General features: G+C 41.8%; 1 protein-coding gene across 1 annotated transcript in view; it reads left to right on the top strand.

Moving 5' to 3' along the window:
- The window catches only part of LOC124605902 (arylsulfatase B-like), a 386202-nt gene extending 384658 nt beyond the window's left edge, over positions 1 to 1544 (top strand). The window contains exon 9 of the mRNA XM_047137849.1: positions 1242 to 1544. Coding sequence (XP_046993805.1) covers positions 1242 to 1544 — 303 coding nt within the window. The remainder of the gene's footprint in view (positions 1 to 1241) is intronic.
- The last annotated feature ends 17949 nt before the right edge of the window (positions 1545 to 19493 follow it).

The raw sequence follows: 19493 nt of genomic DNA, 5'->3' as shown, positions 1-19493 counted from the left end.
ACATTCCCTACACCATTATTCTGCTGGCATGCAGGGTCCATGGGTTCACGATGTTGCCTCCACACCCGCACACGCCCATCCGCTCGATACAATTTGAAACCAGATTCATCGGACTAGACTACATGTTTCCAACAGTCCAATGTAGGAGGTGACGGGCTCAGGCGAGGCGTAAAGCTTTGTTTCGTACAGTCATCAAGGGTACACAAGAGGGCCTTCGTTGAATGGTTAGCACGATGACTCTTGTTGATGGCCCAGCATTGAAAGCAGGAGCAATTCGCGGAAGGGATGGTCCCGTTCTTGCAGGATCTTTTTCCTTCCGCAGCGATGTCGGAGATATGATGTTTTGACGGATTCCAGATTTTCACGGTACTCTTGGTCGTACGTGAAAATACCAACTTCATCGCTATCTCGGAGATTCTATATCCCATTGCTCATGGGCCGATTATAACACGACATTCAAACTCATTTAAATCTTCATAACCTGCCATTGTAGGAGCAGTAGCAGATCTGACAACTGTGACAGATACTTGTCTTATATAGCTGTTGGCGACCACAGCGCCAAATTCTGTCTGTATCTGAACATGCATGCCCATGCAAGTTTCTTTAGCGCTTCGGTATATTTGAGCTTCATGCATCTCATTGTTTAAGACATCGTATCTCCTAAACTATGTGTCTTACCGTGCATTTTGTAGATGCATTTAGCAGCATGTTCGGATACTGTCAGCGAAATTTATTGCGAATGGAGTAACGCAGGAGTAATAAATTTAAACGTCATGCATGATGCGGCAGTTTTTCCACACATCTCCTTTTTCATGACGTCATATCTCCAGGATTCTCATAGGTAGCTCGTTCTTACCAATACAGGGCTAACAGTAAGAAATATGTGTATCAAGTTTGGTTGAAATCGGTCCAGTGGTTTAGAAGACATGGAACACACATACACACACATACCAACACACATACACAAAAACACATACACATCCAATTTTGTAATATTTATGAATTCCTCATGTCACACGGTTACTGCTCTCCCCTCGTTTCTTCTCTTCTTGTGTGTAAAGAGCTGGAAAGTGGTTTACTGCGACTTATTTATTACCGTTTGGTGTCATCGTCCTATCACTTTCTCTAATGTCTGTCATGTGTTTACTTTTTACTACGTTGGTGTATGTTCGTCCTGCGTTAACATGTTCATTGCCTATGCGCCATACGATACCACTGCAACAACTACGTGACTTTGGCAGGTGACGGGGGAGACTGTGGCGGCCGCTCGCAGCGCCGCCCTGGTGGAGTGCCCTGGTGACGACGGAGAGGCAGTCGAGTGCGACCCGCTGGTGGAGCCGTGCCTGTTCGACGTGGAGGCGGACCCCTGCGAGAGGCGGAACCTTTACAGGGGACCGGACGGCCGCTTCGGCCGCCGCTTCGAGGAGGTGCTGGACCTCTACAGGCGGACAGCCCGGCAGCCGCTCAACGTCGACGCCGACGATAATGCGGACCCTGCGCGCTGGAACAACACGTGGACCACCTGGGGGGACTTCGTCCACTGAGCGACCATATCGCCTGGGTCCCCTTCAGCTCTGTTGGGGTTCATGTTGGGACGAGCACATCTGTGGCTGTGCTGTTGGACGCACGCCACTTTTCTCTGCGCTATTTTTGTCCATTTTGGTTACAGCTTTGCTTTTTTAATAGAACATCTAAGTAACACATTCATCTCTTGCACATGCTTTTGTACCCACTATAGTACTGTCTCTTGAACTACAACGTCTTCAATACCTCGGGAATCACCGTCTCGGAAACTAGTTCTAAGCCCCCGTCTGAATTCCTGTCTTGACCCCTCCTTTGAACCTCTGCGTTCAACTCCTCTCTTGCTTGTACTATCTCTTGAACCATCCCTTGAACACTGTCACGAATCTCAATATGGATATCCTCCCGAGTACTCTCTTCAACCCCTTTGTTGAAGCCCTGTGTCAAAATCGTGTTAGATACCCAAAAGTTGAAGAAATGTCTTGAACTCCTCTATTGTATCCTTTCTTGTACGTTCTCCTATGCAGTCTCTTGTATACTGTCATGAACCTATCTCTTGAAGCCAATCTTGAACTTCCTCACGAACCTTCTTATGGAAGAACCTTCTTGAGGTCCCTGTTGATTACACTAAAATGGTACCACATTATTTATTAGTGTGTTTAGAATTTAGCTTTACTTAGTTTTACTTCCAATTACAGATATTCTGTGAGCCTAGCATGTGGATATTTTGACCGTCATAGTGTTCAATTTTACACTCAAGCACCAAAATCCTCTTGTACACTGTCTTGAACCGCTCTTTTGAAACCAATCTTGAAGCCCCTCGCGACTCTCGCTATGGACCTCCTCTTGAAGTTCCTGTTGAATACACTATAATGGTATCTCATTATTTATTTGTGTGTTTAGAACACAATCTTCCTTGTTTTGCTGCCAATTACAGATATTCTGTGAGACTGATGTGGAGCTATTTTGAGTGTCATGGTGTTCTATTTCACACTCAAGCACCCACAAATGGGATTATAATTCTGTCCTTTGAGAATAAAAATCATCACTTTTTCAATAGCCATATAATTGTCAAAGAATAGCTGCCGTTTCTGAAGATTGTGCATCAAAATTCATTGTCACGTCGGTAATAATGTGAAACAGGTTTTAGAATAGTTGATGTGATGAGCATAACATTGGACATAAAGTTTTCTATCAAGAATATTAATTTCCAGCTTTCGTGATCCAAACTAGAAAATAACTATCTTTATCTTTTGTCACTTTAACAATCGTGCAGGCAAAATCTGTGCGCCTCGCAGATCAGTTGCCTTCATGTGCAATAATAATATTATCGAGACCTAAAAATCCTCTTTGTGAACTGCACTGCGAGACGTGTAGTTTACCAATTGGCCAGGCAAAATCTCTGCTCCTTGTAAATCTGGCGTCCTCTCATACTCGCGTAGTATTATCTGTTTCCACAAACCTCCATTGTGAACCGCACTTCGAAACCTGTTGAGGTATTTCGCAGTGGCCACAACTGTTAAGAACTCTCAGATTTTCCTTTGGTAAAATAATCGTGTGGCACAGCATCAGTGGGTAGTGCTTTTAAATGAAAACATTATTTATTGATTTTGAATATTATTTACAATTGTGTCTATGTGTAACTTATACCTCAGCTAATATAGAGCTCTGTGTATTTATATTCAATAAAACTTTAAAAAAACAAACGTTGTATATCTCAAGCACTGAATCGAATAACACATGTTTATACACTTACAACATCAAGGTGGATATACCATCCAAAACAACAAATGAATACTTTGCCAAATGGATGTTTCAGCCACCCCCTAACATGCACTCGGGCAAGGATATTCAGCAAGCATAAACAAACACAGGTCAGCTTCAAGAAGTAAGAGACGACGTGGCAGGGAAGAGGAGAAAGCTCAGTTCATTTGTATACAGATGCTTAGAGAATTCAGCAAAGAGCGATTAGGACACTTGTTGGGCCTGGGGAAGTGTGTCCGGAACCGTTATGTAAAAGGGAATAAGAATGTAAAGTCCGAAGTTAAACATAGCCTTAGTAACTAAATTTAGAGCACATGGTTGGCTAAAGTGTACAATCAGTAAAAAATAGTAAAATTGAAATTGCTCTATAGTCCCTTACACATATAGATATCTATTGTTTTTTTGTTTAAAGATCCATAAAATGAACAGCACTATTTAAAAGCGGCAGCGAACTTAAGCCAAGTGGGGGCCAACGATCAAATGTTACACCACAATACAAGAAGATACCTCCAACAAGATAATGGAAAATGACAATTCTCAGCTGGGCGCACTGACCACTACAGAATAGAATCAAATCGGCAGTAACATCGGTGAAGGTATTTTTACGTTTTGGTGAATGGGAGACATGCCCACACAGTGTCTTCTCCATCAGAAGAAAGCATTCCATTCACTGTTACATACAGGTACATGTAATTAAGTGAAAATGCAAAGAAAGGGGGGACACGAGTCCGTTGCTTATGCATCGCAAACCGAAATTAAATTAAATTAATCACAGCCTCGAGATGAACTAAGCATTGCCAATACCTTTATCCACGTTACCAGAAGGCCAAGCGACCTCTACGCCCTTACAGAGGAACAGTAAAAAGTGCTGAAAGATGCTCTCACTCGAACGGTCGCCTCAGCGTTCAGTGGTGGGAGATGTTCTCAAGGCGGATTGCCAACCACGTTCCTGTATTGCAGTGGCCTAGCCTCCGCCCCTGCCGCTGACTCCAAATCTCTGGTCCCTGCACTTCTCATGTACAATTATAGGTTGGTAACGCTAGCCCACCGCTCTACGAACTCTAGACAGACCCTACTGGAATCATCTTTAAAATACTCTCACCATCGCGTTCACTAGTGCTGAGCCGTGTATCGACTCGTGCTACACCTTGTGTTTAGATTGCATTGGTTTTCCTTTTCTTCCCCTGACATGTTTGTTTGATATGTTGTCTGTCATTAAGTGGCTGCTTGGTTATCTTTTCCATGGGGGTAAGAATAGAGGGAGACGCCGTGACGTCACAGCTGTGAAGCTATGTGAAACCGAGGGTAGCCATCTCAATCCGACCAAAACATTGCTGCTGTAAGCTTGTGTGCATAGGCTTGTCGCTCGCTTTTGGAAGGATTTTGCGCTATTATGGTGACTTGTGTGGTGTTCGGACGTACGAATCGTTCTGATTCTGATGCGAAATCGAAGGGAATAACATTTCATGTGTAAGTTGTCTCGTTAAGTGTGATTTTACAACTTCATTGTGAATGAACGTGTGCTACATAGGTACTTGTACTATAGCGTGTTTTTCTCCTGTATGGTTTTAGATTTCCTAAAAATGAATGTCGGAAAGCTCTGTGGGATAATGCCGTGAGGAGGAAGAATTGGCGTGCGTCTAAATGGAGCACTATATGTTCTCAGCATTTCCGAGAAGAGGACATAGACCGAACTTCTCTTTCAACAGTAAGGCTCCGAGAAAATGCTGTACCATCAGTTTTCCCTACACACCCAAAACGTTTGCAAAAGGTATGTTAATTCAAAAAATTAAATTCTTAGTTTTCAAGTTCACGTTTCAGTATAATACATGTACCAAATTAAAAGCTAACGCTACATTAACTGGCGTAAAGTATAGGCCTAAACAGAACACTGTGTAGATTTGCCAATCTATGTACCGTATTTCAGTAAATATTGGTGGTAACTAACAGTGTTTCCCAGTAGTTTAACGTAACTGAAATGTCCCAGTACGTATTACAAACAAGATGTATTTATGGGGCTTTGGAGGGAGGTTTTAGCTAACTTAGTTTTCAGTTTCTATTATTTGGTTTGTGATTCAGGTTTATTACTGAATTAACAAAATTATATCGTTTGCATTGAAGGCTAGCTATTCGTAATTTTACATTAAAAACTATTTTTAATCAGAAGGAACGCGGAATTTCGCCTTTACGAGATTTTATTTTAAACAAAAACTTTGAAACAACCAATCTGATGACGTAACATGCGTATATGGTGCAATTAGCGACTGTAATACACGCAGCGCTATATCACACTGGCAATGTTTTGGTCAGAGTGTCATGGCAGCGAGCCACGCCCCCATGGCTTCAAAACGTAGTACGGTTGGGATACGTAGCGCCATCTCCCCTTATTCTTACCTCCATGGTCTTTTCCCTCTGCTATCGATATCTGCGTTTTTGCTTCCGGGAAACTGCTATGGAGGAAGTGAGATCTTTGACCGGTTGTAGCCTCGTGTGGTGGCGCGGAAGTAGGGGCGTTGCGCGCAGAGAGAGTGTGGTGGACACCTGAGGGCAGTGTGGCTCTCCAGCGCAAAGCAGGCGTGGTCGGTTGTACCGAGTCGCCACGTGATGTATGTCGGTTGTGTGTAATGAGCGGGTCGAGTTGACGGAAGAGCTCCCCGCGTGTTGGTTGTATACAGAATCGCCCCACGAGTAGTTGCTGTTCATTTCGCCTTGGTGGGACGTTAACAAGCTTCTTTAAATACTCCGTCAACACTGCAGTTTAAAAGGAGACACCTAACATGAAGAAGCGGTCACTACCCGTCAACGTTGCCGAGAAGACGTGAACTCCGGTGACAGAGCGTGCTGTCGCGTGACCGTGGCGTGTTGGGTACGCTGGCGATGTGTGTGCGGTCGGATGTGTGGATCCTTAACCATCAGAGGTTGTGTACTGCCTGTTAGAGCATAATTGCAATTTAAGTTCGTGGAAGATTTGATCATTAAGAAATAATTTTGTGTAACCAGCGTCTCTTCTGCCTTGTGGCCTCCGGCGACCGGGTTTCTTGTCCCTGGCTCTAATTCTGTCAGCAAGTTAAGCCATCTTATCACAAGTTTTCGCTGGCTAAAAGTCGGTGCAGTGACCAGCCTGAGAGTGGCAATTGTGTTTACGGGCGTATTTAAATTGGTCAGTATTCTGTCTAGCCTGAGCATCCCTGAGTGGGTGATTTGTGGCCGCCTTATACGGGTCCGTCATATCTGTTAGGTTCTGATGATATTCCAGGACACTTTTGTTCAAAATTTTTTTAACTTCCTCCAAGTTTGTAAATTCCTTTTATTGCCATTATTCGTGTGTTTGCTAAGACCTGTTTAATTTTTTTATTAGCGGTGTTGGTAGCTTCACTACCTCACCGTACCTTATTAACAAAGTTCTGTATTTACTTTAGTATCCTGTTTTAAGATAAATATTTAAACTATTGTATTGCTATAAATTACTTGATTGCCGTTAGCGGCGTGTTTAAAAGGCTGTTTATTGCCGTACTTCAAAATGGCTCTGAGCACTATGGGACTTAACTGCTGAGGTCACCAGTCCCCTAGAACTTAGAACTACTTAAACCTAACTAACCTAAGGACATCACACACATCCATGCCCGAGGCAGGATTCGAACCTGCGACCGTAGCGGTCGCGCGCCTCCAAACTGTAGCGCCTAGAACCGCTCGGCCACTCCGGCCGGCTATTGCCGTACTGCTAGTTTCTGTAAGATACGAATAAAACATTTGTGAAAATCTCGACAATAAACTACTAGAAATTTGGCCCCGTTTCCCAACTTGTGGCGTGGCTTGTAGTAGCCGTAAACACTCTGTGTGTCAAATGCACACACATTTATTAGATTGAGTGGGAAGCAAAGGGGCTGTTCAAAGGTGAGTAATCGAAATAGGTCCTCCCATTTCCGTTGATCACGTATAGCTACCACAGAGCGAAATATCTAGAGGAATAATACGCTAGGACACCAAATGAGCCTACCACTCAAGAAGCAGATCCAGCTGATCCGTTTCATGTTTTTACGTAGTTGCACAATCGTCGATATCTTTTAAAGCCCTACGTACATGGGCTTTTAGAGGCACTCGTCCAGCACAGATAAGATTCTAAAACCGACATTTTTAGGGCGCTGTGCCATAGTCTCTAAAAACGGAACCTTGTAGGATCACTTTCTTGTCTGTCTTTCTGACTGTCTGCCCTCTTGTTAAAAACCCTTTTTCTCAGGAACAGGTTGACGATATAAACTCGAAATTTAAGTCACATACTAAGGTCCAGAGGACTTTGGCGGTATAAAGAAGGTAAGCTTCTAAGACAATGAACCCATTCATGTCACGTATTTTGACTCTCGAAAACACACTCATCAAAAACGATAAGGTATTTCAGATCGACTGAGAATCTTGGAATTTGGCACTAAGTAAGGTTTCACAGTAAAACGAGAGGAAAAACCAGAAAATCGTTAATTTGTAATTATATCACAATCAAAAATTTTTTTCACTTGTTATCAGACTGCCTATTATTCATCCGTCTGTTAAGCCCCTTTTCCTCAGGAAGAGGTAGACATATTGAGCAGAAATTTAAGTCACATACTGTGGTCTATGGTATTTTGGTGCTGGAAGAAGTTTAAGCTTTTAGATCACTGTAATCAAAAGATACAGCGATTTTTGTCATATAGTTTGATACTCCCAAACCCACTCATTAAAACCGATATGATGCTTCCCTTTGATATAGAATCGTGAAATTTGACAAGAAGCAAGGTTTAACAGTACAGGTGAAGGAAAAAAAAATCAGAAAATCGTTAATTTAAATTTATATTAGACGAAAAGAATATTTCTTGTGTTATTTTTATGCGACTTTAAAGTTGAAATTGAGACACTCTTGACAGTCTTGGAATCCATGGGACCGATATCTTGCCGAATAACAGGGAGAAATAGTCATATCCTCGATTCTTGGAATGTATAAATTGACTCTATACATAATTATATTTGCACGGAACTCTCAGTCCTACTAGCGTCTGGTAATTTTTTAATAGGTTCGACGACGTAGATCTAACGCCCGGAAAATTCAAATTTGAAATGTGCACAAAACTTGTTCTACCTCGAAGAATTGTTGTTGTTGTTGTTGTTGTTGTTGTCTCCACTCCTGAGACTGGTTTGATGCAGCTCTCCATGCTACTCTATCCTGTGCAAGCTTCTTCATCTCCCAGTACCTACTGCAACCTACATCCTTCTGAATCTGCTTAGTGTATTCATCTCTTGGTCTCCCTCTACGATTTTTACCCTCCACGCTGACCTCCAATACTAAATTGGTGATCCCTTGATGCCTCAGAACATGTTCAACCAACCGATCTCTTCTTCTGGTCAAGTTGTGCCACAAACTTCTCTTCTCCCCAATCCTATTCAATACTTCCTCATTAGTTATGTGATCTACCCATCTAAGCTTGAGCATTCTTCTGTAGCACCTCATTTCGAAAGCTTCTATTCTCTTCTTGTCCAAACTATTTATCGTCCATGTTTCACTTCCATACATGGCTACACCATACAAATACTTTCAGAAATGACTTCCTGACACTTAAATCTATACTCGATGTTAACAAATTTCTCTTCTTCAGAAGCGCTTTCCTTGCCATTGCCAGTCTACATTTTATATCCACTCTACTTCGACCGTCAGAAGTTATTTTGCTCCCCAAATAGCAAAACTCCTTTACTACTTCGAGTGTCTAATTTCCTAATCTAATTCCCTCAGCATCATCCGACTTAATTCGACTACATTCCATTATCCTCGTTTTGCTTTTGTTGATGTTCATCTTATATCCTTCTTTTAAGACACTATCCATTCCGTTCGACTGCTCTTCCAAGTCCTTTGCTGTCTCTGACAGAATTACAATGTCATCGGCGAACCTCAAAGTTTGTATTTCTTCTCCATGGATTTAAATACTTACTCCGAATTTTTCTTTTGTCTCCTTCACTGTTTGCTCAATATACAGATTGAATAACATCGGGGAGAGACTACAACCCTGTGTCACTCCCTTCCCAACCACTGCTTCCCTTTTATGTCCCTCGACTCTGATATCTGCCATCTGGTTTCTGTACAAATTGGAAATAGCCTTTCGCTCCCTGTATTTTACCCCTGGCACCTTCAGAATTTGAAAGAGAGTATTCCAGTCAACATTGTCAAAAGCTTTCTCTAAGTCTACAAATGCTAGAAACATAGGTTTGCCCTTCCTTAATGTGGCTTCTAAGATACGTCTTAGGGTCAGTATTGCCTCACGTGTTCCAACATTTCTACGGAATCCAAACTGATCTTCCCCGAGGTCGGCTTCTACTAGTTTTTCCATTCGTCTGTAAAGAATTCGTGTTAGTATTTTGCAACTGTGACTTATTAAACTGATAGTTCGGTAATTTTCACCTCTGTCAACACCTGCTTTCTTTGGGATTGGAATTATTATATTCTTCTTATATCGTTATCTAGAATTTCTCACGTGGATTTGTTTCATATCTAAATGGAAAGTGTATACATTAATATATGCGAAGTGTATATTGAATAAAATGACTAGGTTTTGATTCAATGATCTAAAATTACATTACAATATCATGAAGTACAGGTTATGAAGCGAGTTAGGCAATAAAACTAGCAAAATATTCACGAAAAATTCTGTAATTTCTCGTGTTTGGTGTTTAAAGTCATAAAATTTTGTAAAATGGTACCAAATCCACCATTGACTATGATAGTTACTTACTTGTTTGTTAGAGTAAATGCACAAAATAGCTGCTTGCAATAAGTAATCTTTATTTACGACAGACTGTTATGGCTTGATCGCCATTTTCAAGTACATCTGGACTGATGATACGTCCGTATTACGTTGTTAAAGGACTGTCTTATAACTATAACTCTTTTAATAAGATGGTGAATGATGTTAAGATGTTGAAAATAAAATGTTAATTACGATGTGACAGTAGTTTGACAGTTTCACTCTTACGACGCCATATGTCTACAAAGATTATGTGAAACTTACAGCGTCGCAACAGTGGAACGGTCAAACTACTGTCACATCGTACAGACCCCGTCTCCCTCCCCTCGTCTCTCACAAGGCGAGTGTAATATAGTAATTATGGTGTACGCGTACGCGGAGAAAGTGCATGCGCAGCAATCACCGACATAGTGTAACTGAGACGGAATAAGGGAAACCAGCCCGCATTCGCCGATGCAGATGGAAATCCGCTTTAAAAACCATCCACAGACTTGCCGGCATACCGGACCTCGACACTAATCCGCCGGAAAGCAGCGTGTTAGACCGCACGGCTAACCGGGCGAGCCGGCATATATTATACTGCACATCAAAAGAAAAAAAAGTTATTTACCTGCTATTGCAATTTCGGTCGTGCGGCCATGGTCAAGTTGTACAACTTTGTCAACATCTAAAAATTTTCTAACATATACACATGTTGCTTTCATATCCCTAAGTTTTTTAACGTTTTTACTATCGCAATGCGTTTGTATCTATCAGCACATCGCGGCTAACACAGTGTTAATCAGTTCATCATCACAACATGGCAACAACATCTGTTCGATAACCATTTTCATTTCAGAATGGACAAAGAAAATGTTTCCAAAACTATTTTTAATTAAACATCTGTCAATGTGAAGTTTTCGGTGGGGAGAAGTATATGGAGCTCGGGAAATTCAACGAATTTTATATGTGCCAGTATAGTGTTTGAGAACGCCAACGACATGAATGGTAAATAGTATTTGAGAAGAGATAGAGACAAGGTTATTGACCCTAGCACTTCATGTTATTCAGTCTGCTCGTTGAGCAAGCATTAATGGAAGCTAAAGAGAGCAACAGAAAAGAAACTAAACTTCAGGAAAATAGATAGAAATATTAAATTTTGCTGATAACATTGAAATCATGACTTGGAACATCAGTTGAACGAAATGGAAGAGGCTTGAAAAGAAGTTAAATTAGGTTGTTCTAAGGCGATTAGAGACTTAAATGATTGGAGAAATTTTGCAATTGGGGTAGCAAAATGACAGAAACTGGTAGAAGGGAAGAGGATATAATATGCAAATAAGCAATACTAAGAAAAAATTCCTAACATCGAAGGAAAATATAAATTTCACTGCGTGTATCCTGAAAGTATTGGTCCGAAAGTGAAAATTGTTACTCGCAGAAGAGACTGGAAAGTGTTTGCAATTTGGTGGTACAGAAAGATGCTGAAATTAGATGGGTGGATTGGGTAAGTATAGAACTGGTGTCCAGTCGGATCTTAGAGGAAAGATATTTTGTGCCTACGATGACGGATCATGGGATGATTAATTCCATAATGTACATAATTGTGGGAGAGGGAGGGTGAAAAATTGTTGAGGGAGGCTGTTTCGAGTGGGTGTAAGCTGCATTTGTTATGGAGGGATGGAAGGAGTTTCACAGTGTCGGCTTACATTGGGAGCAGCGTTAAATCAATCATCATACTGAAGACAAGAAAGGCATACTTTAGGCTCATCGATCTGTCCCTATTGAGAAATGAAGAAAATAACAGAAGAAAGTCCTAATACAACCGATTTTCCAGATCGATTATCCCTATCGTGAAATAAACCAGTTAGTGCTGAGCCGAGGCGCGGCTGTCGGCAGTGTTCTCGCACTTAGAATGGCATCGCTGCCATCGATTATAGGGTCACCATGTTTTCTTTCCGCGATTCAGGTCGGTGGTCGGGTGGTTAACGGAGAGAGAAAAGAGACAGCGGAGTGGATTCGCAGTGTCGGAGGTGGCTTGTTGACGTTTACCGTGGCCGGCCGGTGTGGCCGACCGGTTCTAGGCGCTACAGTCTGGAACCGTGAGACTGCTACGGTCGCAGGTTCGAATCCTGCCTCGGGCATGCTTGTGTGTGATGTCCTTAGGATAGTTAGGTTTAAATAGTTCTAAGTTCTAGGGGACTAATGACCTCAGAAGTTAAGTCCCATAGTGCTCAGAGCCATTTGAACCATTTTGAACGTTTACCGTGAAGCTTGTGGTACGACGCCTGTGCGCTATGGGCAGCGTCAGCGAGAGATCTCGGCAGTGACTTGATGGGGACTCGGGTTTGGTATCGCGGTGGTGCACTGTTGTGTTTTGGGGCTTTCCTGCTGCGAGGGCATGTATAGGTTCTTGTTACTGGTCATTGAAATTGAGATGTGTCTATGGCGTTACGGAGGAAATGTGTGATGCCCGCCGCCGTTGCATGTAAAAATGCTTCCTCTGCCTTGTGTCTGTGCAGGAAATTATGTGAAGTAAATAGCAGATACCACGGCGACGTCTTGCTCTCACGCGTTGTTGAATATATTTCGGAATTGCTGAATGGTGAAGATATCCCACGTGTAAAGCAAATGAAGCCATTTGCGCCATACTAAGGTACCGTTTTATTCTGCTTAAATTTGTGTCAGTTATATGTGCATTTATATGCCCTTCTTTAGTTGCAGAAGCTATAGAAGTATGTAAACAGGGAGCTATGTGGAAAGGGTTGTAAAGTTGAAACCCTTCCAATAAGTCAATACACTCGCACTCTGTATTACTAAAGGTGCCTTTCGATACCGGCACCTACCTTGGGTAATAAGTGTTATTCGGAGGTTGTCATGGTACTGTAGGTAATTGTTATACACAAAATTGTTTATTCTGATTATACGAAATTGGAGATGTAAGGTCGGTTGTGTGGCGCTGTAAATTACTATTGTCTCCTCTGTGTGGCAGCCTAGCATTGTCAGTGGCTTCAATCATCATTATTCCTGTCATATTTCGAGTTTTGTATTCGCGGGTTTGCTTAAGCTGACACTGTTGAGTTGTAAGACCTATAAACAGGCAAGTCAAACTGAGTATTCTATGGGATCAAGACGATATTCTATTACGTGGTACCTTAGTTTGTTGTAGGTTAGAAGTATTTTACGTGTAATTAATATTCTGCTGGTTGTTTTGTCTAAAGAGGAGCTAGTTCTGTGAAGTAGTCGTTTATATTTTATTAGTATGTTACGCATTGTGCCTTTTCATGTTAATTGTTTTTAAGAATATACAAATGAGTCTGTGTATGTTGCAGGTAGCTGAAACAGACGTGTTCACGGGGGTCCCGTCCTGACGGGGTTGATGGTGGCCCTTTTTAGTACAGCACATTCGGCTATCCTCCTTCAGTACATTTGTCTCGCTTATATGGTTACTACGTTTGTCGAGTGGAATTAGGGATTACTGTAATGACTGTATATGTTGAAGTTAAGTATCTCCCTTGCCAGGGTGTGAACCTTCGTGGATATAGTCGTATTCTCATCTGTAAAGATTGATAGTGTTACTCATTTGTTCTCGTCACATGTATGATTATTTATCTTGTTATATTTAATGTCAGTAAAATGTAAGTGTTAGCGAGGTCAGAATTGGGACGTTGTATTCTCCTCTTGTGGAAACAAATTTAAGTGATTTTCTTCCTTTTTAAAGTAACTTTTAGATGAGTACATTTTGCCTACATGTTTGGTGTTTTTATGGCTTCCACGTTAATTAAAATTACAATAAAGGTAAATTTGGCCACGGAGGGTTTTGTGTATTTATTAGTTGCTAAGTGGATCCTAAGTTATGTGCAGGAACCCTACCAACTCTTATTTTGAAATTATTAAACATTAAATTTACCACATTCGACGCCACTCCGTCACTTGCCTGACGTGTTTTGTAGTGTTGGCAGAAGCGCCAACACTGTTTTTCTAGAGGAGGCCGAAATGCACGCGTTTAATCACACGCTGACTGGCGTGAGGTCTGGAACAGGACAATATCTTGAGAATTGCAAATAAAGTACGTAGTTGATATAATACTTAACTTTAATCCACAATTGTAGAACATCACTCTTGATGATACATGCTTCACATAATAAATATCAATTGAATACGGCGCCTTGCTAGGTCGTAGCAAATGTAGCTGAAGGCTATGCTAACTATCGTCTCGGCAAATGAGAGCGTATTTGTCAGTGAACCATTGCTATGAACGTTGTCTGTACAACTGGGGCGAGTGCTAGTACGTCTCTCTAGACCTGCCGTGTGGTGGCGCTCGGTCTGCTATCACTGACAGTGGCGACACGCGGGTCCGACGTATACTAATGGACCGCGGCCGATTTAAAGGGTACCACCTAGCAAGTGTGGTGTCTGGCGGTGACACCACATGTTTTATGGGGCAGATGGATATCTGTGCAAACTAGTGGTGTCTCCATAATGGTGTGGGCTGTGTTCACATGGAATGGAGTAGGTCTTCTGGTCCGGCTGAACCGTTTATCAGCTGGGAATGGTTTGATCGGTTACTTGCAGACCATTTTCAGTCATTTATCGACACCATGTTTTGTGGATGACAATGGACAATGTCACCAGGCTACAATTGTTCCCGATTGGTTTGAAGAACGTTCTGGACAACAGGAGTGAATTAGTTGGCCATTCAGATCGCCCAACATGAATTCCAGCGAACGTTTATGGGACATAGTCGAGACGTCAGTTGGTTCACAGTATACTGAACCGACGACACTTTCGCAATTATGGACAGTTATAGCGACACCCTGACTCTGTATTTCTTCACGGGACTTCCAACGACTCGTTGAAACCAAACCCCACGTCGAGGTGCTGGGCGACACCATGGCAAAAGGAAGTCCGATAGGATGTTAGGAGCTATCCCATGACTTGATCACCCCAGTGTATGAAGGATTAGTAACAAAAAGGCCACCTACGTATGGCAGAAGTAAAGCCAACATTTTTCAAAAACGAATGAGTTGGATGACATACGTATTACTGATCGGTTAAAATGATGGTCCACTCTTCCCGTTTCTGTCAGTATAACATATATTTACTGACTCGATTTAAAAATTTAAAATGACGTCATACTTATTAAAAAGTGTGATCGTACACTGAAGGCTTAACACAATAAGTGAAGTATAATTAAAGTTAAAACTCCTGTATATACCGTGAGGCGGTGCAAATCACGGCCCTTCAAATTACCCAGACAATATTTATCGAGCAACATGTCTCAACCAGGCAGTGGTGTGGCCTGGAATTCTAACGCTAGTGGTGTGTCAGGGGTAGTACATCCAGTTTTTTGAACATTTAGAATAATGTAACACTGAAATTAGTGGTTTAATCAACTGTAAGCTACTACTGTGGATCAATATTGTTGTATAATATTAAGATACAGTGATAATAATAAAATCGAATGTAATTTATTAATTATTAGTCAGATACCAGATACAAATATTGAGTCATATGCTTCTGATTTCCCATACAATATAACATACTCACTGACGGTTATGTTTCGTACAGTTACTCAGAAACTGTTCAAGGACGCCTCTAATTGGAACCAATGATTCTACTTCCTCCCTGACTGCTCGAGTATCGAGCACAGCGCGAAAGTAATTTGAATATTTGGAGGGGGAGACAGTAGCCCTTAAAATCTTTATAGTAGTTCCATCAGACGCCTAAATATCTTTCAGATTCAATTTACTTGCGTTGTAGGTTCTTGCTAATTAGAGGCACCCACTGCGATGAGTTCCTGTTTCGTTAGAAGTTTTAGTAAGTTTTCTCGTGATACATCTCTCTCTGATTCTCTATGCGATTTTATTTGTAAACAAAACAATTTCTTCAATAATATAAGAAAGTATAAAATGCACTTTAATGATGTAGCGTACTGTTTTGCATGACAAAGGACGCCTGGTAGATATACGACATTGTTCAAACATTACGTCGTGTAAATTCTTTTCCCAGGCAGTAACTATCACTGACCTGATCTTCATCGTTTTCATCTTCTTCCTATTCTGATAATGTGTTGCGGTCACTGACAATAACGGCATCCTATTCATCATCATTATCGCAATCAATTACCCCCTCGTCAAATACTTGATGAATCAATGCCCACCATTTGCTACTTATGGCCCCTAATAATCCATATATAACAATATCTGCTACTAATTGTACGATCAGATATCATTCCTTATACTAAATACGCATAAAAATGCAATAAAATAGCTACCTTGACTTTTTCTCCTTTTTGGACGAGAGTGGTGTGTTGGGCTTTCAAAAACCCCAGCCTGCTCAAACTTGCTTCAACAGCATCTCACGAAGTCCTATTCTCAACTGAAGTTACAAAAACACCCTGTACCAGTCTGCTGACATCTCGTAGCAGCTACGTGGAACCACAAAGCAGTGCAAGCAATTAATTACAGAAATTCGTCGTAAGCGGTATACCACACACCTACACACTACTGCTCGGTTTAACATCATTTCAAACCTTTTCGAAATTGGTTGTTGCAAATATGCACCACGAGGTAATGAAATACTCTGTGGCTCACAGAATGACCATCTCAGTGCCTTAGCGTTGTTTATGTTCGGTGTTGTTACCAGAGGCAGTACGGAACATAAAAGGTATCAACAGTCTCAGAAGTACATCTACATCTACATCTACATTTATACTCCGCAAGCCACCCAACGGTGTGTGGCGGAGGGCACTTTACGTGCCACTGTCATTACCTCCGTTTCCTGTTCCAGTCGCGTATGGTTCGCGGGAAGAACGACTGTCTGAAAGTCTCAGTGCGCGCTCTAATCTCTCTAATTTTACATTCGTGATCTCCTCGGGAGGTATAAGTAGGGGGAAGCAATATATTCAACACCTCATCCAGAAACGCACCCTCTCGAAACCTGGCGAGCAATCTACACCGCGATGCAGAGCGCCTCTCTTGCAGAGTCTACCACTTGAGTTTATTAAACATCTCCGTAACGCTATCACGGTTACCAAATTACCCTGTGACGAAACGCGCCGCTCGTCTTTGGATCTTTTCTATCTCCTCCGTCAAACCGATCTGGTACGGATCCCACACTGATGAGCAATACTCAAGTATAGGTCGAACGAGTGTTTTGTAAGCCACCTCCTTTGTTGATGGACTACATTTTCTAAGCACTCTCCCAATGAATCTCAACCTGGTACCCGCCTTACCAACAATTAATTTTATATGATCATTCCACTTCAAATCGTTCCGCACGCATACTCCCAGATATTTTACAGAAGTAACTGCTACCAGTGTTTGTTCCGCTATCATATAATCATACAATAAAGGATCCTTCTTTCTATGTCTTCGCAATACATTACATTTGTCTATGTTAAGGGACAGTTGCCACTCCCTGCACCAAGTGCCTATCCGCTGCAGATCTTCCTGCATTTCGCTACAATTTTCTAATGCTGCAACTTCTCTGTATACTACAGCATCATCCGCGAAAAGCCGCATGGAACTTCCGACACTATCTACTAGGTCATTTATATATATTGTGAAAAGCGATGGTCCCATAACACTCCCCTGTGGCACGCCAGAGGTTACTTTGACGTCTGTAGACGTCTCTCCATTGATAACAACATGCTGTGTTCTGTTTGCTAAAAACTCTTCAATCCAGCCACACAGCTGGTCTGATATTCCGTAGGCTCTTACTTTGTTTATCAGGCGACAGTGCGGAACTGTATCGAACGCCTTCCGGAAGTCAAGAAAAATAGCATCTACCTGGGAACCTGTATCTAATATTTTCTGGGTCTCATGAACAAATAAAGCGAGTTGGGTCTCACACGATCGCTGTTTCCGGAATCCATGTTGATTCCTACTTAGTAGATTCTGGGTTTCCAAAAACGACATGATACTCGAGCAAAAAACATGTTCTAAAATTCTACAACAGATCGATGTCAGAGATATAGGTCTATAGTTTTGCGCATCTGCTCGACGACCCTTCTTGAAGACTGGGACTACCTGTGCTCTTTTCCAATCATTTGGAACCCTCCGTTCCTCTAGAGACTTGCGGTACACGGCTGTTAGAAGGGGGGCAAGTTCTTTCGCGTACTCTGTGTAGAATCGAATTGGTATCCCGTCAGGTCCAGTGGACGTTCCTCTATTGAGTGATTCCAGTTGCTTTTCTATTCCTTGGACGCTTATTTCGATGTCAGCCATTTTTTCGTTTCTGCGAGGATTTAGAGAAGGAACTGCAGTGCGGTCTTCCTCTGTGAAACAGCTTTGGAAAAAGGTGTTTAGTATTTCAGCTTTACGCGTGTCATCCTCTGTTTCAATGCCATCATCACCCCGGAGTGTCTGGATATGCTGTTTCGAGCCACTTACTGAGTTAATGTAAGACCAGAACTTCCTAGGATTTTCTGTCAAGTCGGTACATAGAATTTTACATTCGAATTCACTGAACGCTTCACGCATAGCCCTCCTTACGCTAACTTTGACATCGTTTAGCTTCTGTTTGTCTGAGAGGTTTTGGCTGCGTTTAAACTTGGTGTGAAGCTCTCTTTGCTTTCGCAGTAGTTTCCTAACTTTGTTGTTGTACCACGGTGGGTTTTTCCCGTCCCTCACAGTTTTACTCGGCACGTACCTGTCTAATACGCAATTTTACAATTGCCTTGAACTTTTTCCATAAACACTCAACATTGTCAGTGGCGGAACAGAAATTTTCGTTTTGATCTGTTAGGTAGTCTGAAATCTGCCTTCTATTACTCTTGCTAAACAGATAAACCTTCCTCCCTTTTTTTATATTCCTATTAAAGTCCATATTCAGGGATGCTGCAACGGCCTTATGATCACTGATTCCCTGTTCTGCACTTAAAGAGTCGAAAAGTTCGGGTGTGTTTGTTATCAGATGTTATCTCCACGAGTCGGTTCTCTGTTTAATTGCTCGAGGTAATTTTCGAATAGTGCACTCAGTATAATGTCACTCGATACTCTGTCCCTACCACCCGTCCTAAACATCTGAGTGTCCCAGTCTATATCTGGTAAATTGAAATCTCCACCTAAGACTATAACATGCTGAGAAAATTTATGTGAAATGTATTCGAAATTTTCTCTCAGTTGTTCTGCCCCTAATGCTGCTGAGTCGGGAGGTCGGTAAAAGGAGCCAATTATTAACCTAGCTCGGTTGTTGAGTGTAACCTCCACCCATAATAATTCACAGGAACTATCCACTTCTACTTCACTACAGGAAAAACTACTACTAACAGCGACGAACACTCCACCACCGGTTGCATGCAATCTATCCTTTCTAAACACCGTCTGTACCTTTGTAAAAATTTCGGCAGAATTTGTCTCTGGCTTAAGCCAGCTTTCTGTACCTATAACGATTTCAGCTTCGGTGCTTTCTATCAGCGCTTGAAGTTCTAGTACTTTATCAACGCAGCTTCGATAGTTGACA

The sequence above is a fragment of the Schistocerca americana genome, chromosome 3 (genome assembly GCF_021461395.2).
Source record: "Schistocerca americana isolate TAMUIC-IGC-003095 chromosome 3, iqSchAmer2.1, whole genome shotgun sequence".
Classification (NCBI taxonomy): domain Eukaryota; kingdom Metazoa; phylum Arthropoda; class Insecta; order Orthoptera; family Acrididae; genus Schistocerca; species Schistocerca americana.
Note: the sequence above shows the minus strand (reverse complement) of the source record. Positions and strands in the feature narration are given on the sequence as shown.